Raw genomic sequence first — 24628 nt, 5'->3', positions numbered from 1 at the left:
AACAACAATGACACTGCAACAAGAAAATGGTCGGGCCTTGTGGTGGGTGCCTGTGGTCCCAGCTGCTTGGAAGGCTGAGGCAGGAGACTCACTTAAGCCCAGGTGCTTGAGGTTGCTGTGAGCTGTGACAGCACGGCACTCTACCCAGGGCTACAGCTTGAGACTCTTGTCTCAAAAAAAAAAAAGAAAGAAAGAAAAGAAAATGTTGGTTTCTTGTAGTTAACATTTAACTGGGTCTTGCTTTGTACTCAGTGTGATGACAGTGTCTTCCTTTTAACTAGATTTTAGGCCATTTACACTTAATGTAATTATTAACAAGGTTAAGTATTTTTTTCACCCATTTTTAAAATTTTTCTTCTGTTGGATTAGTTAGATATTTTTGTGATTTTATTTTATCTCTATTTGCTTATTAATCATTGTGGTATTTTTGTCATAGGTTTTACCTCTCCATTAGATTTAAACCATGTTATTACTTTTGCTTTAAACTATTAATTATCTTTTAAAGAGATATTTAAAAATAAGGAAAAATTCTTTTATGTTTACTTAAATATTTATAACTTCTGATGCTCTTCATTCCTTTGTATAAATCCAGATACTCACTTGATATCAACGTACTTCTGCCAAGAGGATTTCCTTTAAATGTTTTATAGAGCAGGTCTATTAGTGACTAATTCTTTCAGCTTTTGCTTGTTTTTTCTGTGTTTTTGAAAGATAATGTTGCTGGGTATAAAATTCTAGATTGACAGGTTGGTTCTTATTTTTTTTTCCCTCAGTAATTTAAAGATGTTCCTCTACTATCTTTTGGCTTGTATTATTTCCAATGAGAAGTTATCCCTAACTTTATTCCCCTGAATATAATGTATCTTTTCTTTTTTCTTTTTTCATTGCTTTTAAAAATGTCTCTTTATCACTGGTTTTTAGACCATTTGATTATGAGGTGCCTTAGTGCAATTTCCTTTATGATTCTTACGCTTGCAGTTCATCTGTAGATGTATAGTTTTATCATTAAACTGAAAAATTTTAGCCATTATTTTTTTAATATATTTTTGGATCCCCTTCTTGCTTTTGTAGACTCCAGTGTATTTCAATAGGGCACTGAGGCTTTTGTATTGTTTTTGTTTGTTTTTCAGTAATTTTTTTCCCGGTTTTATTTTCTTTCATTTCCTAGTGCTATGTGTTCAAATTCACTGATCTTTTCTTCTGCAGTTTCTAAGCTGCTGTTAATCTCATTCAGTATATCTTCCCTCCCAGAATTGTCTTTTTGTCTCTAGAGGTTCAGTTGGGGGCTTTTGTATATTTTCCCTTGTATCTTTTTTTTTTTTTTTTTTTTTGTAGAGACGGAGTCTCACTGTACCGCCCTCAGGTAGAGTGCCGTGGCGTCACACGGCTCACAGCAACCTCCAACTCTTGGGCCTACGTGATTCTCCTGCCTCAGCCTCCTAAGCAGCTGGGACTACAGGCGCCCCCACAACGCCCAGCTATTTTTTTGTTGCAGTTTGGCCGAGGCTGGGTTTGAACCCACCACCCTCGGCATATGGGGCCGGCGCCCTACTCACTGAGCCACAGGCGCCGCCCTTCCCTTGTATCTTTTTAACATGCGTACGCTTTCTTAGCCCTTTCTTTTTTTTTTTAATATTAATGTTTTTTAAAAAATTAATTAAATGTGACTATATTAAAATTTTATTTTTATAACTTTTTGCCAAAGGCTGCTCTAAAATTCACACAGCAGGAAATCAAAAGGAGGGCCATGCCCGTGGCTCAAAGGAGTAGGGTGCTGGCCCCATATACTGCAGGTGGCGGGTTCAAACCTGGCTCCAGCCAAAAACTGCAAAAAAAAAAATAATAATAAAATAAGAAATCAAGTGGATTATAATCATAAGTAACATATATGTGTGTGTTGGGTTTTAATTAAGGGGATTTTTGTCATCAAAAATAAATCATTGGGGCTTGGCACCTGTAGCTCAGCGGTTAGGGCACCAACCACATACATCAGGGCTGGCGGGTTCGAACCCAGGCCAGGCCTGCCAAACAACGACAACTGCAACAACAACAAAAAATAATAGCCGGGCATTGTGGCGAGTGCCTGTAGTCCTAGCTACTTGGGTAGCTGAGGCAAGAGAATCGTTTAAGCCCAAGAGTTTGAGGTTGCTATGAGCTGTGACGCCACAGTACTCTACCCAGGGCAACAAAGTAAGACTCTGTCTCAAAAACAAATAATAATAATAAATAAATAAATCATTAGATTACAAATGTCCTCTCCCTTCTTGATATGGTTATATCAATTGTTTTGATGTCTTCATCTACTAACTATATCATCTGTGTCATTTGTGGTCTATTTTATTGGTTTATTTTGTTCTTCTCATTAGAGATATGTTTCTGCTTCATGTGCCTGATAATTTTTTGTTAGATGCCATACGTTATGAATTTTACCATGTTGGGTGCTGAATATATATGTACATCTTAAAGTAGTCTCGAGAATTATTATTGGATGCAGATAGGTTACTAGGGAATAGTCTGGTCCTTTTGAGGCTTAAAGTTTTTTTAAGCTGGAGCAGCCTTTAGTCTAGGGCTAATATAGCAAAACTACTGATGCATGACCTTTTGAGTTCCTGAATACTTAACTCAGTTCCCTACATACCATGTGGTTTTTCACTCTGGCTGATAAGAACATGAACTGTTCTCCTGGCGTGCATGGTCTTTGATTGTTCCTGTCTCTTTCTTGCTTGGGTGTCCTGATCAGCACTCAGCTGAAGACCCGGGGGCTTGCTCTCTGTGCAGCTTCCCCGTGTCACTCCCTTCCCTGTGACGCTCTTCCCATATAGTTTAACTGCCGTAGCCTCAACTCAGGGAGACCACAGGGCTCGCTTGGGTTTTCCTTTCTGTGCTGTAACCTAACAGTTCTCTGCACACAGTGAACTGGAGTAATTTAAGGCTCACTTCATTTATTTCCTTTCTCTCAAAGATCAGTATCCTGTATTGTTTGATATACAAAGTCTGAAAACTCATTCCATATATAATATTTTGCCTACTTTTCTAGTTTAAGGTATAAAAGTAAATCCAGTCCCTCATGGCCTGAGAAAGATATCTCTGAAGCGTGTACTTTTGACTGCTAAGTAGTACAGTACACATACAGTTCTTGACATCTGTCAACTTTTTGTGCATTGAATTTACTTCATTCACTGTAGTCCTAAACCCATTAAGAAGGTCTGAGTGAAAAAAAGATCAAAATATGTTCATGTATGCAGTTACCCATATATTTTATTAGTAAATACTTGTTCTGGCATTGATACTCTTGATTTATATTACATTACAGCATGAAAATATAACCATTGCCGCCACAGAGCTTATTGGAGCCATTTGCAAACATCTCTCTTGGTCAGCATATATATATTATTTGAAACATTTCATTCATGTCTTACAGACAGGACAGATCAATCAAAAGTTGGGTGTCAGGTATGATCAATTTTTGTGGCTTTTTTTGTTTGTTTTACTTTTAAATAATTTTTAAATGTCACCTTTTTATTTTGTTATTTAAATGTAATTCTTAAAATATTTCCTGAGTGAATCTCTCTGTAATGTTTTTTATTTTTATCTCAATATTAATAAGGTTATGGTAATACTTCTTAAAGTCACAAAATATTGGTAAAAATAATTTTAATGTTTATTAGACTAAATTTCATCTCCTTTAAAAAATTTTTTTAATAGCAACAAGAATGAAATTAGAAAATTTTCTGTCCTTTCACTAGTCAAATGATCAGATAATATTGATAATCAAATGAATGTTTTTGTATACTTTTTTTTTTAACAGTTTGCTAGTAATAGTGTTAGAAGCATTCCACTTTGATCACAAAACTCTTGAAGAACAAATGGGAAAAATGCAGAATGAAGAAAGTAAGTTTTTAATAATTTCTTAAACTAGATTTTTCACTTTTTTGTGGGATAATTTGTGATAGTGAATTTGAGATGGCAAAATTCAATTTATTCTTTTTTTCTGCTCTTGTAGCAGTGACCAGTTAATGACTCAGGAGGAAACTAAAATTAATGATTTAAGTATTCTAATAAAATCTTATTTAAATATAGAAGGTCAGTCTAAATTGTATTAGTGAAAAAAACTTTAGCTGTAGATAATTTACATAGAAATCCAATTTTATTGCCTTGTGTGGAAACAGCATTAAGCAATGAATGCAAAAAAAGTATAAGAAAAGAAACAAAAATTAGAACAGCAATTAATGAAATATAAACTAAATACAATGGAAAAGATCAACAGAGCTAAAAATAGATACCTGGAAAGATTATAAACTGGCAAATACCTGACAAGATTGAGCTATAAAAATTGAAGGCATAATAAGCGTGATTAGGAATTTAAAAGGGTCAAAATTAAATGGAAAAGGTAAAATATTGTGATCATTGTATTTATAAATTTAAATACGTGAATGAGATATACAAATTGTTAGAAAATATAACTCAAAAATTGACTTTAGAAGAAAATAAAAAGTCTTAATGAGTCCCTAACCATTAAAGAAATTGAATTTGCATTTAAACATCTCCTGGTGATTGTAAGCCCAGCACTGAGCTCACAGGTTTGAGATTAGCCTGAGCCAGAGCAAGAACCCATCTCTAAGAAATAGCCGGGCGTTGTGTCGGGCGACTATAGTTCCAGCTACTTGGGAGGCTGAGGCAAGAGGATCAGTTGAACCCAAGAGTTTGAGGTTGTGAGGGAGACACCACCAAGACTCTGTCTCAAAAAAATAAAATAAAATAAACATCTCCTGGTGAAAACACCAGGAACAGAAAGTTTTATAAGCAAGTTATACCAAATATTTAAGGAATGGATAATTTTAATCTTATACTTGCTTTTTCAGATGACTAGAAAATCACCACTAACTTATAAACTTGGTGTAATCGCATATCAAAAACTGACAAAGACACTGTGAGAGTGATGTATTCTAACCAGTCTCAATTCTAAACCAGAAGATCAAATCCCACAGTCAATAAAAGCATTAAAAATATGCTCATGTTTGGTTTATTCCAAAAATGCATGGTTGGTTCAATACTGGATAGTTAGTTAACAGAATTTAACCCATTAGCACATAAGAAACAGAAACTCGGCCAGGCGGAGTGGCTCACACCTGTAATCCTAGCACTCTGGGAGGCCAAAGCGGTAGATTGTTTGAGCTCAGGAGTTTGAGACCAGCCTGAGCAAAAGGGAAACCCTCATCTCTACTAAAAGTAGAAAAACTGAGGCAAGAGGATTGTTTGAGCCCAAAAGTTGGAGGTTGCTGTGAGCTATGACACCAGGGCACTCTACCCAGGGTGACAGCTTTGAGACTGTCTCAACAAAAAAAAGAAACATGCGGTCTACTAGGTAAATGCAAGGAAACCATTTGATTAAATTCATGATAAAAAAAAGACTAACAAAAAAAAGATAGAAATTTATCTATTAAGGATGTCTTTTAAAAACATAATACAGTGGTAGAGGATCAAGAATAAGACAAAGATACCTCTTGCTGTTACTTAATACTGAACATTGAACTAGAGATTCTTATCAGCCCAGAAAAGTAAGGAAAAGATTGAACAAATAGGTCTATTTATCCTTTTTATTTTGGCTAAAAGTGCAAAAATATTCTGGCTCTCAGTTTGCACCATTTTCTTTAGTCAATTGACTCTACTTTGCATAAACATTTAAAAATTAAAAATACTTAATTTGCTTAACTATTTTCTTCTTAGGCAATATAGTTACATTTTTATTGTTAACTAACTCAAATTACCAAAGTTGAGTGGTGTCCAAATTCATATGGCAGGATATACTCAGAAAGGTAACTGAGATCTGGGAATGCTGTTTATACTGATAATTTATCAATGTATTTGTTCCACCCAAGTGTTGTTCTCAGACCTGCTGTCATATTGATCCCGTGCCATTGATAATTTCCATTTAATAGCTGTCTAAAGTCACTTACGAAAAAATTGCCAACTCCTTGTGATATTTTACAATATTCAGATTTTTTTTTTACTTCTACTTAATTGTACTATTTTGTCCCTTAGAAAGATTCTAGAATCTAAAGATTCTATTTTTTTTACTTCTACTTAATTGTACTATTTTGTCTCTAGAAAGATTCATTAATATTTTATTAATGCTGTCAGGGGTTTACACATTTTTCTTGTTTTAGAATCAACTGTTTTATAACTTCCTATATAAGGCATAGTTGTGATGAAGTCGAATCTTCTGCCCAGCAAGGGTGTCAGATAAGCAGTCTCACCAGCAAAAGCTGATTTAGTTTCTGAAGCACTGGGAAAGTCAGTGGGGATATTTTCCTCCTTGGAATTTGACTTCCTTCATCTGTGAAATTAGGTATCCCAGGCATTGCAGAGCTTGGGTTTCAGATACCTATGAGGAATAGTGGTAGCTTTCAGGTAGATGATGGACCTTCCTCCCCGCAAAAGAGGTCCTCTCCCTTAAAACTTATCAACTTACCGCTATGACTCCTGCAGAACAGCTCTTCCCCCTTCATTGTCCTTCATAGTTAACCTCTTCTGTACCACGTTGGCAAAGCTGCGTGAAGGAACATCCATCACATTCTTACACAACCAAGAGCCTGATCTGCTGGTGGCTAGCAGTCCCCTAGATTAACCTGAGTCGGAGCTGGACCAGGTGGAGCACTGTCCTTTAGGCTGAGGACAAAGGAGCATCATTGAATTACAGTTCTATGTGAGGGTGATAAATACAAGTTTTCGTTCTCTAGTTCTTGATTCCCCATGTTAGCAAAAATGGTCAACAAAAATGAGGGGGTGAGTCCAACAGGATCGTGGTCTTTCTAAGGCAAGGGAAAATAAATTCAGTGATAAGGATAGTGACGTTTGAGGCATTTATTGAGCACCTATTATAGGCATAGCTTTTATAGGCATTGTCTCTTTATCCTTATTAAGAACTTTACCAGGACCTTACTGTTGATTACCTCCTATTTTGATCTGAAAAACTGAGGTTCAGAGATGTAAAGTAACTTTCCCAAAGCTACAGAAGCAATAAATGAAATAAAGACTAATTGCTACCATGTTTTGGAAATCACTGGAGTGTAGGCAATGATAGACTTTATCTCATTTAATCCTCACAACACTTGTAAGATGGATGCTATCTCCATTTTACCCGTGAAGAAGCCAGAGCCCACTAGGGTTAAGTGAAATGACCACGGTCAGTGGTTTGTTAGCTGAGTTGAGTCTCGACTTGCCCCACAATACTCTGCCACCTAGTGTTCGTTAATAAGCCGAATCCTAAAACAAGGGAGATTTCTGCATAAGCGCTGTTGGCTGCCGTGATGATTATCATGCCCGTGAATGTGGGGTTTTACTTTTGGAAACCTCCAGGCACACTACTTTGGAAGCTTTCTTTTGTTTGAGATGGTCCTGCCTCCAGCCTCCCCGCATCTGCCCACATTTGCCATTCCATGTTCTTGTAGAATTGGCAGCTTCTTTGTCTCTGTCACAAAGCTCTCATCTGTAAGAAAGCAAAACCACAGCCCTCTGTTTACCGCTGCTCCCTCAGCCTTCCCCTGGCTAGTTATTTTTTATTGTAAGGTAGATGTCAGCGGGAAAGACTCTTTACCACAACTGTGTTGTTTTCCTTATTTGATGTGACTTTTTTTGTTAAACACAGCCGTAAATGAAGCAATTGAGTTCCCAGAGCATGAAGCTGTGGAAGTGGAGCACACGGCTGAGGAAGAGAAGGAAAGTACATGTCAGAGTTTGCCGGTCGACAAAGATCTGGGAAACCCTGATCCAGCTGACCCTGAAGGGAGGGCGGCAGAGGAAGCCCAGTGTATTTCACAGCCTGTCTCCTCCCTTCCTCGCAATAAGGAAGAATTGGAAAGAACAATTAAAAATATCCAGGGAACCATAACCGGGGATATTCTCCCGAGGCTCCATAAATGCCTGGCGTCCACGGTGAGGATTCTGTTGGGGCCCTGTCGGACTGAGGCTCTCAGCGATTGGCCTTCAGCTTTTGCACTTCCTCTCCTCACAGTTCACTCCCTTCTCTTGTCTCATCAGCTTCAGGCTCTCCTGCTGCAGCGAGGCAGTAATGCTCCTCCTTTGTCATTTTGCTGTGATAGTTGTGTCCTTTTCTGTTGTCAGAGTAGATGGTAAGAAACTCCTCCGTCCAAGAAAGGTTATTAAAAAGCACAGTATGTTTCCCTTTTATGCTTTGACCACTTCTTTACTGTTCAGAATTCATCTTTCCCCAGTTTACAGGGATAACATTTAGCAGTGCATTCTCGGGAAGCCAACCCCTTTCCTCTCCTCTCTGTGTAAATCATGGGTTGGCAAACTATGGCCCCTGGGCTAAGTCTAGCTCGCCTGCAGACTGTTTTTTTAAGTGAGGTTTTATTGGAACATGGCCATACCCATTCATTTATAAAATGTCTAAATCTGCTTTCTCTTTACAGTAGAGTTGGGTGACTTCAACAGAGACATAAAGCCAAAAATACCTACTATGTGGCACTCTGTAGAAAAAAATTGCCATCCTCTAGTATACAAGTGTGACTTGGTCATTTTGTGTATTTGTAAATAAACTTTCTTTATTCAAGGCACTTCATTTATCATAGACCAACAGTGTAACTCAAACACTCGAAATTTCTGGTTGACTTGGACTTTATGCGAGTTTTTTGTACTTCACAGCAGTCTTAACCCCCGTTGGTGAAAACTTGACTTCCTGTTTGTTTATTTGTTTGTTCGTTTTTGGTGGCTCCTTTGAAAAATAGAATAGTCCTACTTCTGTTATTTTCTGTTATAATTTTTAGAGGTTTATTCTCAAATTGCACAATTTAGTTTGTTTTTAAAGACACTAAACTAAAAACAGGCATCAGTCTAGAGAAAGAGCTTGTCTTTCAAATGCCAAGTTTAGAGTGCTGGTAGGTCCTTGATCCGTTAATTTTTATTTCAGTTTAACCTACATTTTTCTTATAGACTAAAAGGGAAGAAGAACACAAGCTGATCAAGTCCAAGGTTGTGAATGATGAGGAAGTGGTTCGCGTTCCGTTAGCTTTTGCCATGGTTAAACTAATGCAGTCCCTTCCACCAGAAGTTATGGAAGCCAATTTGCCAAGGTGTGTTGTGTGGCATATTAGCAAAGTGCAGAAACTCATTAAGTTGGTTCTTTTCTTTCTGATTCACAAATAAATATCTTTTGTCAAGAAGAAGAAAAGTATTGTCACAATTTGCTGTGGTTGGGACTAACTGGAAAATTTGAGTTATAAGTAATTAAAATACAAAAAGATACTTATATGTTTATTTGCTTGTTTATTTGCTTAGTCATTTTTCAACTTCTCTTTTTCAGTATTTTGCTGAAAGTGTGTGTCCTCCTCAAGAACAGAGCACAAGAAATTAGAGACATTGCACGCAGCACTCTTGCAAAAATAATAGAGGATCTGGGTGTGCACTTCCTCCAATATGTTTTAAAAGAATTACAGACTACCCTTGTCCGTGGATACCAGGTAAATCGCCTCGTGTTGAAAACAACTAATACAAGTTTTAGGACTAATCATGTAGACAAAATTGTATTCTTCAAGTGTCACTCTTCATCAGCCCCTCACCAAATTAAAAAAATAAAAAAGGGATTTTTAAAAATTATACAAAGCTCTCAGAAAACAAAACCCGGCTGGGCATAGTGGCTCATGCCTGTAATCCTAGCACTCTGGGAGGCCAAGGCAGATGGATCACTTGAGCTCAGGATTCAAGACCAGCCTATGCAAGAATAAGACCCCATCTCTACTAAAAATAGAAACTAGCCAGGTATTGTGGTACATGCCTGTAGTCCCAGCTGATGCAAGAGGATTGCTTGCACCCAGGAGTTTGAGGTTGCTGTGAGCTATGACACCACAGCACTCTAACCAAGGCAAGAGAGTGAGACTTGGTCTCAAAAAAAAAAAATCATAAATTGAACCATTGTTAGGACCATACATATATAAAAATACTTAAAGATCACAAGTGGATACATAAGAAATTAGGCCGTTACAATTCAATCTATAGACTAACAAATGTGTTTCCTTAGCCTATAATTATTAGCTGATGTTTACCATGATAATTTTGTGGCACTGGAAGCAGCATAAAGAATGGAAAAAGCTTAGCCCACTGTGGTCACTCAGGCCTGTAATTCTGCAGGTCGAGGTGGATGGATCGCTTAAGCTCAAGACCAGCCTGAGCAAGAGCAAGATACTGTCTCTACTAAAAGTAGAAAAAAAACTAACCAGGTGTAGTAACAGGCACCTATAGTCCCAGTTACTCAGGAGGCTGAGGCAAGAGGATTGCTCAAGCCAAAGAGTTTGACTGAGGTTGCCATGAGATACGATCCACTGCACTCTTGCCTAGGGCAAAAGAGTGAGACTCTGTCTCAAAAATAAAAAGAATGCAAAAAGCTTGAAGGGCAGCATAGCACAGTGCTGCAGAACTGGGTCTCTGGTTTATGACCCTGACTGCCACTTCCTACCCATGACTTCTCTGTGCGTCCGCATCCTGTCTTGGAAAATGCTAGTAATATAGCACCTACACCATAGAGTGGGTGAGGGAGGGGCCCTGATTTAATTCATGTAAGGTATTAATACAGTAAGCTCTCAGTAAATGTGAGCTTGGTCGCTACTGGGGGCAAAAGCTTGTTTGTTTCCTTCATAACACTTTTATGTACCAGCTCTAATTATATTCAGTATTGCCAAGCTCCTTAAATCACTGGTTGGTTTTTTTAAAGTTCAAGACCCTTATAATTTTCATAATAAATCATTCATTGGCTTGGTATAGTCAGAACAGTAGGTCCTAAGCATGGTAATGTATTTCTGAGCATCTTTTGTGACCATTTCATGCAAGGATTTTAGGTAGCGATAGCAGTATGTTTCATGTATCAGAGCTTCTCCTGGCAGTGCCAGGCATGTTGAACTCTTGAGTGCGCTCTTTGCGGTAATCCGTAGATCTTCCGTTTTTCTGGCATGGTGTTCCTAACCATTGGTATTCTTCCTGTGCCTCTCATTTTAGGTCCATGTGCTGACTTTCACAGTTTACATGCTGCTGCAAGGCCTCACCAGCAAGCTGCAGGTCGGGGATTTGGACTCTTGTTTAGATATAATGGTCGAGGTAAGCTTTACAGAGAAGAATTCCAATTTTTTTTTTAAGTGGACAAAATATACAAAAAAATCAGTTCACAAAGTAAGAAATAATAATAGCTTATAAAAATGAAAATAATGGGTGGCACCCGTAGCTCAGTGGATAGGGCGTCGGCCACATGCACCAGGGCTGGTGGGTTCGAACCCAGCCCAGGCCTGCTAAAACAAAAAAGCCAAGCCTTGTGGCGGTCACCTGTAGTCCCAGCTACTTGAGAGGCTGAGGCAAGAGAATCACTTGAGCCCAAGAGTTTGAGGTTGGTGTGAGCTGTGACACCACAGCACTCTACCAAGGGCAACAAAGTGAGATTCTGTCTCAATTAAAAAAAAAAGAAAGAAAGAAAGAAAATAATGTGTTAGTTCTTTTAGATTAGCTAAGACCCAAGTGAGACAGGCATTATCACTAGAATCTATTTTAAAGGAACAAAAGTATGTTCACCAGAGCTTTATTTATAATAGTGAGGAATTAATAATAACTTCAAAAATTGGATAATGTGCTAATTTGGGAGCTAGGATTAGAAAGAATAAATTTATCATACTATCTTTTGTTCATTTATTAAAAAATATAGACACTTAACATTTTGAATCTCAATTTAAATATTTATATTCATCTCAATGATTGAGTTACAAATAATCATGAGAATTTCTTGAAGGGAAATTAAGCTACTCTTTGGTAATATCGAAAAAGACAGACCTATCTAAATAGTCATACAATTCTATGTATGAAAATATGTGAATGTTTTTTCTTTGATTCTCATTAGTATCTCCCTTCAAATGTTCATGTATATGTGTGTTTTCTAGTGATTGGTCCTTAAATTGCATTGAAAACAAGTGAATTTTAAAGGAAATTCCTACCATCTGCTTTCAGTCCAGTTCAGCTTGCTTTCCATGCATTTGGATATACCATGCCTTTTTCCAAAAACAGCTTATGTTAGACTACCTTGCTAGTTCACATAATTGCCATTTGTTCTTTTTCTTTCAAAGATTTTCAACCATGAGTTGTTTGGTGCTGTTGCTGAAGAGAAGGAAGTAAAGCAGATCCTCTCCAAAGTCATGGAGGCACGAAGAAGCAAGAGTTATGATTCTTACGAAATCCTGGGCAAGTTTGTAGGAAAAGATCAGGTTATAAAACTTATCCTTCCTTTAAAAGAGGTAAGGGCTTGACCGTGATACAGGAGATCCTATTGTTGCTATATCATAAGTTCCTAAAAGGAGCCTTGCAGGGCAAACCATACCACCATACCGTGTGATCACCCACCATTCATTTTGGTGTCAAGAGTACCAGTACCACAGGGCCACTGAGTGGCAGCCCTGAGTTGAGTGCTCTAATCCAAGAGTCACACTCTGAGAAGGCAGCTGGAATTGAGTGCAGATGGATTGTACAGGGAGGTCAGGTCAGCAGCTAAGAACATAAAGAAATCCAGAGACACACAGACTGTGCACAATGGTAATCTCAGGGGTTGAGGTTATAGGTAACTTACTTTATATGTTATATCTATATTTGAAATTCTATTAAGAATTTTTAATTAGAAAAACAAACCTGTATTAGCAAGACTTTAGAATCAGATTGCCACCCACATGTTGCTAAGCAGAAGAGACCTGGCATTTATTAACTTTATGCTCTAAGTGCTGCTGTGTTATGTCTTCTGATCTCTGCAGCCAGTCTATGATATTGGTGGTACCTATAGTTTACAGATAAGAAAATTCAGCTTGGGAAGATAGAAAGGGCCATAGTAGGGAGGAAGTCAGGGTTTTGTTCCAGATCTTTCCAATGTAAACTTCGTCTTCCCATGGTTTTGTTCTGCCTCCTGTAGAGCAGGGACTATAATTTACCCACCTTCAGATTGTTTTCTTTGTCTATTTTCAGAGGTGAACATTAAATAAATGTTAGTAGTTGACTTTATTGCACTTTTATTTATGAAAACAAGAGCAAAAAGCCCTGTCTAATGACCCGAATTACTCTAATTCCAAATGTTTGGGTGTTAGATGAACTTCCTAAGTATTCCTAGACCACATGTAGTTTTATCCGAGCCTGATCTATGAATGTAAGATATGTTTTGAGGACAATTAAGAGTCAACAGAGCAACTAGAGAGAAAAAAGAGTCAACAGAGCACATATCTTCTATATTGGTATTGTATTTGTTTTATAAAATGATATATATTATAAAAATCCCCCAAGGTAATCAAAGTTATGAATTCTATGTCTTATAGATAATAGCTTTGAAGTGAGTGCTGACTGCTTTGAACCCCAGGTTCCCAATAAGTTCTTCTGATACGGCCCAGGAACTAGTATCAAACCTCGTGGTTTCCTAAGAGTAGCGACTATACATTTTGTTGATTTTGTGTGTGCTCATGTGTGTATGTATGTGTAAGTTTGCCTATAAATCACCCTCTTTAATGCATCTGGAAGGTTGGACTTAGGCATCTCCTATCTGATCTCTGGTGGGGGTGCTCTGAGCCCTGGTCTACAGAGAACTGGTAGGGAGTGGAAGAAACCCAGAGGCAGACAGACTGCCCAGTGGTTTCTCTGGGGTTGAAGGTACTTGTAACTTTTACTTTATGTTATACCTATCTGAAACCTTAAGAATTTTTTTAATTATGAAAAAAATATATTAGAAAGTAATACAAAAGAAACCCATGATAGTGCTTGAAAGTACTGCAACAAAACGCAGTTCTATGTTATTTCAGCATGACATTTGTTTATGTTTGTCTCCAGATCTTACAGAACACCACTAGTTTAAAACTGGCCCGGAAAGTTCATGAAACCTTACGCCGAATCATCGCAGGATTAATTGTAAATCAGGAAATGACATCAGAATCCATTCTATTGCTCAGTTATGGTTTGGTCAGTGAAAATCTTCCCCTTTTAACAGAGAAAGAAAAGTAAGTTTGAAAAATTTAAATAGATAAACTATCCTTTAGGGGCTTGTTTCTGATAAGCCATTCGTTCAATTGGGTTGTTTTTAATAATTTGCTTCAGTAAAAGAAGTTATATTCACCTGATTTATAAGATGGTTCTGCTTTGTGGTATGATACTTTTCAACATGAGATTGTTTTTCTTATGAATGAGGTAGCTGTGATAGCAGCCAATTATTTTGGCATCCTCTGATACTATTTTACTGGAAATATTTATTGAATCAAAGCTAGGATAAAATTTAAGGTTGTACTTCTTTTTTTTTTTTTTTTTTGGAGAGAGTCTCACTTTGTCGCCTTTGGTAGAGTGCCATGGTGTCACAGCTCACAGCAACCTCAAACTCTTGGGCTTAAGCGATTCTCTTGCCTCAGTCTCCCGAGTAGCTGGGACTACAGGTACCTGCCACAATACCCGGCTATTTTTAGAGACGGAGTCTTGCTCTGGCTCAGGCTGATCTTGAACCTGTGAGCTCAGGCAATCCACCTGCCTCAGCCTTAGGGTACACCTTTTATTCCAATTAAATAGAGATTTAGACCTTCCAAGTTTTCTGAGTACCTTACATATTAATAATCTTTTGGATTTTGTTCTGTGTTCTAAGAGATACTCACTGGAATTGTTTTCAGAGCTCAAACAAAGGGAGTGCCCTCTTGGCTGCTGTTTATCTTAATTGAAATGTGTATTTATCACTCTGATCTCTGTTTCTGAGGTTTGTCCTAGCAATCTTATCAACAACCTAATAATCTCTTTTGTATCTTACGGTTAAAGGGGAGAAAAGCCAGAGGGAAACCGCACAGTTTTGAGTGCTAGACTCTGGACAGCCTTAAAGGGCCACAGCAGCTTTTTGTAATGCAGCCGACTGTGGTTTGCCCCGTTTTCCTTCCATGTTATTGACAGGAATCCTGTAGCCCCTGCACCAGATCCGCGGCTGCCGCCCCAGAGCTGCCTTCTGCTCCCCCCAACTCCAGTTCGGGGTGGGCCGAAAGCTGTTGTGAGCAAGAAAACCAACATGCACATATTTATCGAGTCTGGGCTTCGGGTAAGAAGTAACCTTAAAATCAGACATCCTGCCTTTGGAGACCTTTTAACCCTCTGCTGAATTTTCGGGACTGCTTGCTTTCCCTGAAATGTCTTACTGTAAATAAACTGAAGACTTTTTTTTAATTAGAGGCACACTGGTCCTTTTACTATATACCTCTTCCTATACTTAATTTGATGATGTTACTGTCCCAGAATTAATGATTCTGATCTAATAACTTATTAGGATTTTACTATTGCTTTGCCCATGAACAACTCTAAATGACTTTGGATTTTTTTTAAAAGATGGTGAGGTTTTATTTTTTGTTTGTTTTGTTTGGTTGAGACAGAGTCTTATTCTGTTTTCCCTATGTAGAGGGTTGTGGAATCATAGCTCACAGCAACCTCAGTCTCTTAGGCTGAAGCAATCTTCTTGCCTCAGCCTCCTGAGTCACTGGGACTGCACAGGTGCCTGCTATGATGCCCAGCGAGTTCTTCTATTTGTAGTAGAGACAGGGTCTTGCTCTTGCTCAGGCTGCCCTTGAACTCCTAAGTTCAAGCAATCCACCTACCTCAGCCTCCCAAAGTGCTAGGATTACAGGCGTGAGCCACTGTGCCCAGCCACATGGTAGGTTTTTTAAAACATGAGTCTGATCATTTTATTTCCTTCATTGATTCTGATTTTTCCTGGGCTGCAAGGTCCTAGCCACAGAACCTACCACTGCAAAACTCAGGCCAGCCACGCTAGCTTCCCCTCAGGCCTATGAGGTCACCACGCCCTTTCCTCCCCTGGGTCCTCAACTCCTGCTTTTCCCGCTACTCATATCCCTGCAAACTCTCAAGGCCCCCTGCATTTGTTCCTTAATCATTTCCTTAAAGTCTGTCTTTGTGGCTCAGATCCCTCAGGGCAGGGATCGTGCCTGTCTTGGTGATTGCCGTGTCCTGCATTCTGAGCTGGTGCCTGGAATCATGGCAGACACTGAGTAACGGTGTAATAAGTGGAGTTAGCATCTCCACTGCCCAGTGACCTCCTACCTTCTTAACATCTCCAGGCAGTTTCTCATTTCTCAATCATTTTTATCATTTTAAATAAAAGTATCTTAACATTTCTTGTTAATCGCTTAAAATCATTTCATATTTACCTAACTCATCTGGTCTTACAGGCAACTAATACGAAATATCCTTTTAAAATATCGTAGCTGCTGCACCTGAGTCTAAAGACTACCAAGATTAAGTCTTCAAGTGAGCATGTCCTGGAAATGTTGGATCCTTTTGTGTCTCTCCTCATAGACTGTCTGGGTTCCAGAGACGTGAAGGTGAGTGTTGATTTGCAGTCTGTGTTGGAGCTTCCATTCCTTCACAAGAGCTGTGCTCTGCAGAATACCAAGACTTCGTTCCTAGGCTCCTGCTTCATGAGATGATTGAGTTTTTGATGGGATTTGGGACATGAATCCCCACTATTCTCTACATGAAATCGCTTCCCAGTTCCCATATGTTTGCATAGCCCTTGATGGTTTTAAAAGCTGTCCTGGATGCGCTAATTATTTCACTTGATCCTCACAACTTTACGAGGTTGAATGGTAGTATCTCTGTCCCAATCATCATCGTCGTGGTCATCACCATTGTCACTGCTACTGCTCTATGCTGTGAATCCGAAAGACGTCTCTTATTCTCACAACCACCTGGGACATGTATTTCTTAAGGTTTCTGTGTTATAAATGGGAAAACTAGAGCTAGGGCCTAGTCACAGATCCAGGCTATAAACCTAAGTCTATCAGGCTCCAAAGCCTATAATCTCCCCTTTCTTATATCACCTGCTTTACAGATGAAGGTGCTCAGAGGTTAAAAAAACCTATTTAGAGTAAAAAACATCATCAGTTGAAGACCTAGGGTATAAGTCCAGGTTCTTCTGATTCCCAGGCTCTGTCTTCTCTATTTTCATCTAATCCAGTGGTTCTCAACCTTCCTAATGCCACGGCCCTTTAATATAGTTCCTGTGGGTCACAACCCACAGGTTGAGAACCGCTGAATTCTACTCCAACTCATTGAGGCCCTCACAGCAGCCAGAGCAGTAAGGGTTATAGTAAACAGAGCTTAACTAGCAAATGCAGCTAATTGCTAACCTCAGAGGTTCAGGAATTCTCTGTACAACCATTTGATCCTAGCACATTTTTTTCCATATCCTTTGCACAGGACTTAACTATAGTAAAGGATAATTCATCATCCCAGTGCTTATCTTCTGAGCCAGCTGTATGCTCCTTACATGTAGAGATGGTGTCCTTTATCCTTCATATTTATAATAGCCAATAGAGTGTCTTCTATACACAATACAAGCTTAGTAAGAATGGATCACGTTGAAGTACCATTCTACAAAACAGAAAAATCATTTGAGATGTATAATTCTAAAATTGGCAGACCCATGCAATTCATTAACCTGCACATAGGTTCAGAATATGATTAAGCGAGCAGCTTTTCTTTTTTGTGATCTGCCTTCACTGGCTGTAGATAAACAGTAAATTCTCCAGTGGGGATAGGAAACGCCCTTACCTTCTTGCACTTTGGGCAGAGTTTTTCCAGAGCAACCTGGACACAGCATCTTACTTATCCTACTCAGTTATTTATGGAGTCTGCAGAGCCCCAGGTGCTGGATTGTTGGGTTTGGTCACTTCACAAGTTGATTGTGTTCTGTTTTGTTTGTTCAGGTGATCACAGGTGCTTTGCAATGCCTGATCTGGGTCCTGAAGTTTTCTCTGCCTTCCATAGAAACACAAGCAGAACAGCTGACAAAACACCTCTTCCTTCTGCTGAAGGAGTATGCCAAACTCGGGGCTGCCAAGGGCCAGAACTTCCACCTGGTAGTAAACTGTTTCAAGGTGAGATGACTTCACTTGCATTCAGAGAAAGCCAGAACCCAGAAGAACATCAAGGATGGTTTGCCCTAGTGGCCTTTGTGGTCTTGGTCAAAATTGTTTTAGAATAATTTGCATAGGCTAGAGGGTCAGCATCCTGTGTCTGTTATATTAAGTCGTTGGCACATCACTGGGTCCCGACTTGTGGGATGTGCTGTTAACTTCACTGTTGTGACTCACAGTGTGTGACCATCCTTGTCAAGAAAGTCAAGTCTTACCAGATAACTGAGAAGCAGCTCCAAGTGCTCCTGGCGTATGCTGAGGAAGACATTTACGATACTTCAAGACAAGCCACTGCGTTTGGTCTTCTGAAGGTACGGTGTTGCCAGGGTGTGGTTGGCTCTTAGAATGATGAGGAACATGGTGTTTGGACTAGCTGTAGACTTGTGGAAAAAAAATAATTTATAAAGATTATTATGATTTTGGTGGATCAGTTACAAGCTCATCAGTTACTACTTATGAAAATGTCTGTATGTGTGCCCTGCGTTCACACTTCCAGAGAATTCTGTACAGATACAAGTACTGTATTTTTTATCATCTTTAAAATATCATATGGAGGGTGGTGCCTGTGGCTCAAGGAGTAGGGCGCCAGCCCCATAAATCGGAGGTGGCAGGTTCAAGCCCAGCCCCGGTCAAAAGTGCAAAAAAAAAAAAAAAAAAATATATATATATATATATATGTATCATATGGAAAAATTCCATATTTTCATATTGGAAATTGTATTGCAAGTTTTTTTTTTCTTACTATGGCAAAATGGTAAAAAGAATATAAGAATATAATCATATAAATGGTTAAAATTCACCATTATATTCTTTTCAAGATACTTTTATTGTGTTTATTATAATAGTTTCAAAACTGCCAACAACTGGTTCAACATCAAGTCTACTTAAATCCATCTGCAGGAAACACAAGAAGCAAATGTGTCTTCTCTTTTTATATTTCAGGCTATTTTATCAAGAAAGTTGTTGGTCCCAGAAATTGATGATGTCATGCGGAAAGTATCCAAATTGGCAATTTCTGCTCAAAATGAACCTGTTAGAGTCCAGTGCCGACAGGTTTGTAGAGATGGGTTATTCTCGTAGCAAAGTTTGGGCCCTGCTATGTCTGTTTGGCTTTTACATAGAGAGATGTCAAACTGGCTGAATCGTGAAGACCACTTAGCGTCCTATGTTGCTTCCTTCTGACATTCAGGCATCCTAGTGTAGGAGGTCAGGAAAGGCTTTCCTAGAATGACAGATGAGCCAGAATTTGAAGGAAGAATAAGGATTAGCATTCCTGATGAAGGGGCAGTAAAGACCTGAGGAAGGGAAGCCGTGAGGTGGGTAAGAACTTAGTTTGGGTGGGAGCAAAATACAGATGAGTGGGGTGGGGTTGAGGAGCCAGGACATACGGGGACCTCATGGTCTTATTAGAGATTTGGGCCTGTGCTCTGGGAATAGTTAAGGAGTTATTTATTGGCCTTAGGCAGAGGAGTGACATAATCAGATTTGTATTTATACATTTGTCTATTCCTAATATGAGCACATATTGTGCCCAAGAGGTGGTAAGGTCTGAATTGGAAATTTGGACTTGGGTTTGCAGATGGGTTTGGGCTGCTGAGACCAGGGTAGAAGGGAGGAAGCCTGGCCTTGAAGAAAATTTGCTTGGCTACTGTTAGGAAGGAAGACTAGGGGCTAGGGAAAAAGCAGAGCTTGCAGATATAATGATGTCTCTTAGTTGTCAGAGTTTATTAACAAAGGAGGTTGGTTGAACACTGTAGTGTTTTGAAAGTGCAGCCTTTGGACACAGATAAACTAGGCACGGAATGCGGGTGGTATCACATGAGCAGTGTTATTCTCTCAGAGTAAACTTCATTCTCTTTAGCTGTAAAATGGGATGCTATCACAGACTTCCGAAATTTCCTAATGAAATTTAACCAAGAAACACTTAACAGTGCTTGGCACACAGAGGGTTCATGCATGTATATGAAGCCATGAGCTTCAGATATTTGCAGTAGATATCTGCCCTGTTCAAGGGTAGAGACCAGGTCAGTCGGTCACTGTGGTCCACGGTCAGTCCACCACACCACCTGTCAGAGAGATCAGCAACATTCAGCTTAGATGTGGAATCTTAAACAACCAAGCCAGTGGTGGGCTAGGGCTTGATTCAGTGGACACCGAGGGCAGGAGCTGGATAAATGGGGTGGGAGAATGGGAAGGTCATGGTAGGAGAATGGCAAAGTCACGGTTGTTGTTGACTTGGTAGGCAGGACAGCAGGAGTGTTGGAGAGCCTGTTTGACTGCCCTGCTGAAAAGTTTTTATAACCTACCTGTGTGTCCCAGAAAGCAACTTAGGAAACAGGAACCCTGCAGATGGGATCCAGATAATCATCTGTGTGACTTTGTTCCTAGGTTTTTCTAAAGTATATTCTTGACTATCCCCTGGGTGACAAATTGAGACCAAACTTGGAATTCCTGCTTGCTCAACTGAAGTAAGTTTATGCCATTAACTACACAGAGCCTTTAATATGGCGGCTGACCTAAAAAGGGCAAAGCCTTAATAGTGGCACACTCCTTTTTTTTAAATACAGAGTCTTACTCTGTTACCCAGGCTAGAGTGCCATGGCCTCAGCCTAGCTCGCAGCAGCCTCAAATTCCTGGCTTCAAGCATTCCTCTTGCCTCAGCAGTCTCCCAAGTAGCTGGGACTACAGGCACCTGGCTAATTTTCTTCTATTTTTAGTAGAGATGGGGTCTCACTCTTGCTCAGGCTGGTCGCGAACTCCTGAGCTCAAGGGATCCTTCCACATCAGCCTCCCAGAGGGCTGGGATTATAGGCATGAGCCACACACCCAATAGTGGCACATTCTTTGAGGATGCTGTTATATGACTTGCTGACTGGATTGTCAGACATGCTCATAGCTTCATACATATAGCAGTTCTGTAAGTTGCTTTTCTTTTTTTTTTTTGCAGTTTTTGGCCGGGGCTGGGTTTGAACCTGCCACCTCCAGCATATGGGGCTGTTGCCCTACTCCATTGAGCCACAGGCACCGCCCCATAAGTTGCTTTTCAATCTAGTCTGACCATTGGTTATCATTAGCATCTACTTAGGAGAACATTGAACATCTAACAAAAATTACATTTAAAACTACACAGTGGTCTCATAGATGTATATCTAAGGCAAACATTAGAATCGGGAAAATGGAATGTTTTCTATTTTTTAAGACCAATACCTTGAGGCAGTATTTTAAACTTTTAAAATTATTATTGGTGAATTTAGATGATACTAACAAATCCACCTAATGTCCTTGCCCTAGTTATGAGCACGAGACTGGGAGAGAATCCACCTTGGAAATGCTGGCCTATCTCTTTGACACATTCCCTCAGGTACTGTGATCTCCGGGGCTCTCCAGCTATGTTTCCCTGGGAGCCCTCAGTCCTCCACTGCTGGAGCATCTGCAGGAATTCCATTCCGAGTGTGTTCACAAAGCCTCCTGTCTTGTAGGGACTGCTCCATGAGAACTGCGGAATGTTCTTTATTCCTCTTTGTCTAATGATGGCAAATGATGACTCTGCCACGTGCAAAAAGATGGCCTCCATGGCCATCAAATCTTTACTCAGTAAAATCAGCCTCGAGAAGAAAGACTGGCTGTTTGACATGGTCACCACCTGGTTTGGAGCGAAAAAGGTTGGCATTGCTTTTAGTCACTGTTCAGTGACAAAATCTTAGCGTTTGGCATTCATACTTTAAATAAGAATGAGTATTATACATTGTTGAATTGCTTTTTCCTAAATACCTTTATTTTCATCTGATTACACAAATAATGTATTCCTTTTTTTTTTCCCCCCTCACCACCCATTAAGGTAGAAATATAATATATTTTTAAATTTTGGGCAAGTGTAAGAAGGTATAAAAAGTCACATTATACCCACCTTATTAATGTTAGCAAAGTACTCAACTAATGAACATATTATAATTTACTTAAGTGGTCTCTATTAATGAATACCTTTGTTTCAAATTTTGCTTCTTCAGTCTCTGGAATGTAATTTTTATCATTTTATCACTAGCTGCTTCTGTGGGCAACATCACAGGCCCATCTTTGTGGAGTACGATCAGCTTACATCCAATGTTAATAACTAACTTGCTGCATACGCACGTTTAGGGATGAGGATGAGACTCCTTTTCATTTTGTTTATTGACTATGAGAGCTCCATATTTCATTGATTTCTGGAGTCAGAAAGAAACTTTCTATTGTGTTTGAATGTTGAGGACAAAGTAAGGTCTACCTTCATTTTATAGTTTTGAAAGTGGTCTCCCAAGTCCCGTTGACGTTGTCTTGTGGTCGTTTCTTTTTGGTAGAGCTTAAATAGACAGCTTGCTGCCCTGATCTGTGGCTTGTTTGTGGAAAGTGAAGGAGTTAATTTCAGGAGAAGACTTGAAACTGTCCTCCCTGTGGTTGAAAAGGAAATTGATCCAGAAAACTTTAAAGATGTAAGTAATTTGCTAAGGAATAAAGTTTTTGCTAACTTTTACAGTTTTACTTGTGGTATAGCGAATAGCTTACACATTATTTGTGTTCAAAAAAACTTTATCAAGAAAAGCAAGAATTCAATGCAGTTAGACCTTCTTTTAAAAAGAGGGATTGGCTTCCTTCTGGCTAGAGCTGCCGTCTTCCAGTAATTCACCAAAGTGAGGAACACAAGGGGAAAGCTGAGAGCTGTTTCTTTGGCCACATACATGTGAATCTATAAGAAAGGCGATACTGTAGATATGAAGGAAATGGATACTGTTCTAAAAGACATGTCCTACAAACGTCACCCTGGCAAAACTGCAGGAGTCTACGGTGTCACCCAGCATGCTTTTGGCATTGTTGCAAACAAACAAGGGCAAGATTCTCTATGTTCGTATTGAGCACATTAAGCACTCCAAGGGCCGAAATGCTTCCTGAAATGCACGAAAGAAAATGATCAGAAAAAGAAGGAAGCCAAAGAGAAAACTACCTGGATTCAACTGAAGGGCCAGCCTGCCCTACCCCAAGAAGCTCACTTTGTGAGAACCAGGGGCAAGGAGCCTAAGCTACTGGAACCCATTCCCTATAAATTCATGAATTCATAGTATTAAAAATAAAAGGCTACTGTAAAAATGTTCCTCTTCATTGAATAGAAGTATGGTGTCTGCTTGCCAAAAAAAATATTTAAAGCAAATTTTAATGGTGCCGTTAAAAAAAAAAAGAGGGTTAAAGTAAGTCATCTTCCATAGTATATGAAGATCAAAGTTTCTCAACTGGGGCAGTCCTCCCTGCCCCCGGACATTTGGCTAACTGTGGAGGCATTATCATGGCACAGCTGGAGGGTGGGGTGTGCTCTTGGCATGCAGTGGGCAGAGAGGCCAGCGATGCTGGTCAGTGCCGTGCAGGGCACGTGGCGGCCCCCATAGCACCAGGGTTATCTGGCCCAATGTCAGTAGTGTTGAGGTTGAGAAACTCTGGTGCAGAATTCGATGCTGGAGTAAAAATGTCCATTGGATAATTTCACCTTGTTGTTTTAATTAACTTAGATCCATCCTGTTTTTTAGATCATGGAAGAAGCTGAAGAAAAAGCTGCAGATCGCCTTCTGTTTAGTTTCCTGACACTGATAACTAAACTCATCAAGGAATGTGATATTATTCAGTTTACCAAGCCCTCTGAGACTTTGAGTAAAATCTGGAGTAAGTATTTCCTTTTTATTTAAATCTAAAAACAAACATAATTATTGTGATAGAATTACCAAAAATAGTTTTAGGAAATTAAAATATGAATACTGAGAAAGTATATAATTAAGTCAGGGAAGTTCATAAAGAAAAAAAATGTAAAAGGCCCTATCAGATTGATTCCAATGAAAACTTTTTTTCTTAAAAAATATATTTATGACTTCTTAAGTAATACATTTCATGTATAAAAGAAAATAATGACTACAGGAGAATGAAAGAAAGAGGGAAAATTCCTAAATCCTGCTTGCTATTTAATCCATAATTGGGTATGTATTTCTCTGTTTTTCCAATTTTTAAAATTTTTAAATTTTCCTCTCAGCTTTATTCAGGTCTAATTGACAAGTAAAAATCATACGCATTTTCAGTGTACAGTGTATTGTTTTGATAGATACAGAGGGTGCCAAAAATACATTTGCAGATTTTAGGAAAAGAAAAAACTATGTTAAATTTGTAATACTCTAGTCACATTTGACTTCTGCAATTCTAAGGGGTGCTCCAGGCATGGTGGCTCAAGCCTGTAATCCTAGCACTCTGGGTGGCTGAGGCAGGAAGATGGCTTGAGCTCAGGAGTTAGAGACCAACCTGAGCAACAGTGAGACCCCCGTCTCTACTAAAAATAGAAAAATTAGCCAGGAGTGGTAGCAGGCATCTGTAGTCCAAGCTACTCGGAAGGCTTGAGGCAGGAGGATCGCTGGAACCCAGGAGTCTGAGGTTGCTGTGAGCTATAGTGACACAACGGCACTCCAGTCTGGGCAATAAAGTGACACTCTGTCTCAAAAAAATAGGTATTATTACGTAATAATAAATATAGGTAATAAAAATAGGTATTATTACGTAATAATTGTACGTATTTATAGGATACATGTAATGTTATACATTGATGCATGCATGCAATGAGTAATGATCAAATTCAGGGTAATTAGGATGTC

The 24628-nt window shown here is 39.2% G+C and overlaps 2 protein-coding genes across 2 annotated transcripts in view; one reads left to right on the top strand and one right to left on the bottom strand.

The window, feature by feature from the left end:
• UTP20 (UTP20 small subunit processome component) overlaps positions 1 to 24628 on the top strand; it is a 110650-nt gene that overhangs the window by 78905 nt on the left and 7117 nt on the right. Inside the window, exons 39-56 of the mRNA XM_053583572.1 lie at positions 3314 to 3453; positions 3809 to 3891; positions 7649 to 7935; positions 8956 to 9095; positions 9326 to 9482; positions 11011 to 11109; positions 12120 to 12287; positions 13852 to 14018; positions 14944 to 15085; positions 16263 to 16379; positions 17766 to 17936; positions 18155 to 18286; positions 18918 to 19028; positions 20364 to 20443; positions 21267 to 21336; positions 21455 to 21637; positions 22310 to 22441; positions 23525 to 23657. Of these exons, the coding sequence (XP_053439547.1) occupies positions 3314 to 3453; positions 3809 to 3891; positions 7649 to 7935; positions 8956 to 9095; positions 9326 to 9482; positions 11011 to 11109; positions 12120 to 12287; positions 13852 to 14018; positions 14944 to 15085; positions 16263 to 16379; positions 17766 to 17936; positions 18155 to 18286; positions 18918 to 19028; positions 20364 to 20443; positions 21267 to 21336; positions 21455 to 21637; positions 22310 to 22441; positions 23525 to 23657 (2512 nt within the window). The remainder of the gene's footprint in view (positions 1 to 3313; positions 3454 to 3808; positions 3892 to 7648; positions 7936 to 8955; positions 9096 to 9325; positions 9483 to 11010; positions 11110 to 12119; positions 12288 to 13851; positions 14019 to 14943; positions 15086 to 16262; positions 16380 to 17765; positions 17937 to 18154; positions 18287 to 18917; positions 19029 to 20363; positions 20444 to 21266; positions 21337 to 21454; positions 21638 to 22309; positions 22442 to 23524; positions 23658 to 24628) is intronic.
• Positions 19058 to 24628, bottom strand: part of ARL1 (ADP ribosylation factor like GTPase 1) — a 33622-nt gene continuing 28051 nt past the window's right edge. Inside the window, exon 6 of the mRNA XM_053583576.1 lies at positions 19058 to 19197. Coding sequence (XP_053439551.1) covers positions 19170 to 19197 — 28 coding nt within the window. The 3' untranslated portion in view covers positions 19058 to 19169. The remainder of the gene's footprint in view (positions 19198 to 24628) is intronic.

This window comes from Nycticebus coucang, chromosome 3 (assembly GCF_027406575.1).
Source record: "Nycticebus coucang isolate mNycCou1 chromosome 3, mNycCou1.pri, whole genome shotgun sequence".
Classification (NCBI taxonomy): Eukaryota; Metazoa; Chordata; class Mammalia; order Primates; family Lorisidae; genus Nycticebus; species Nycticebus coucang.
The sequence above is the reverse complement of the archived record's forward strand: the minus strand, read 5'-3'. Positions and strand labels throughout refer to the sequence as shown.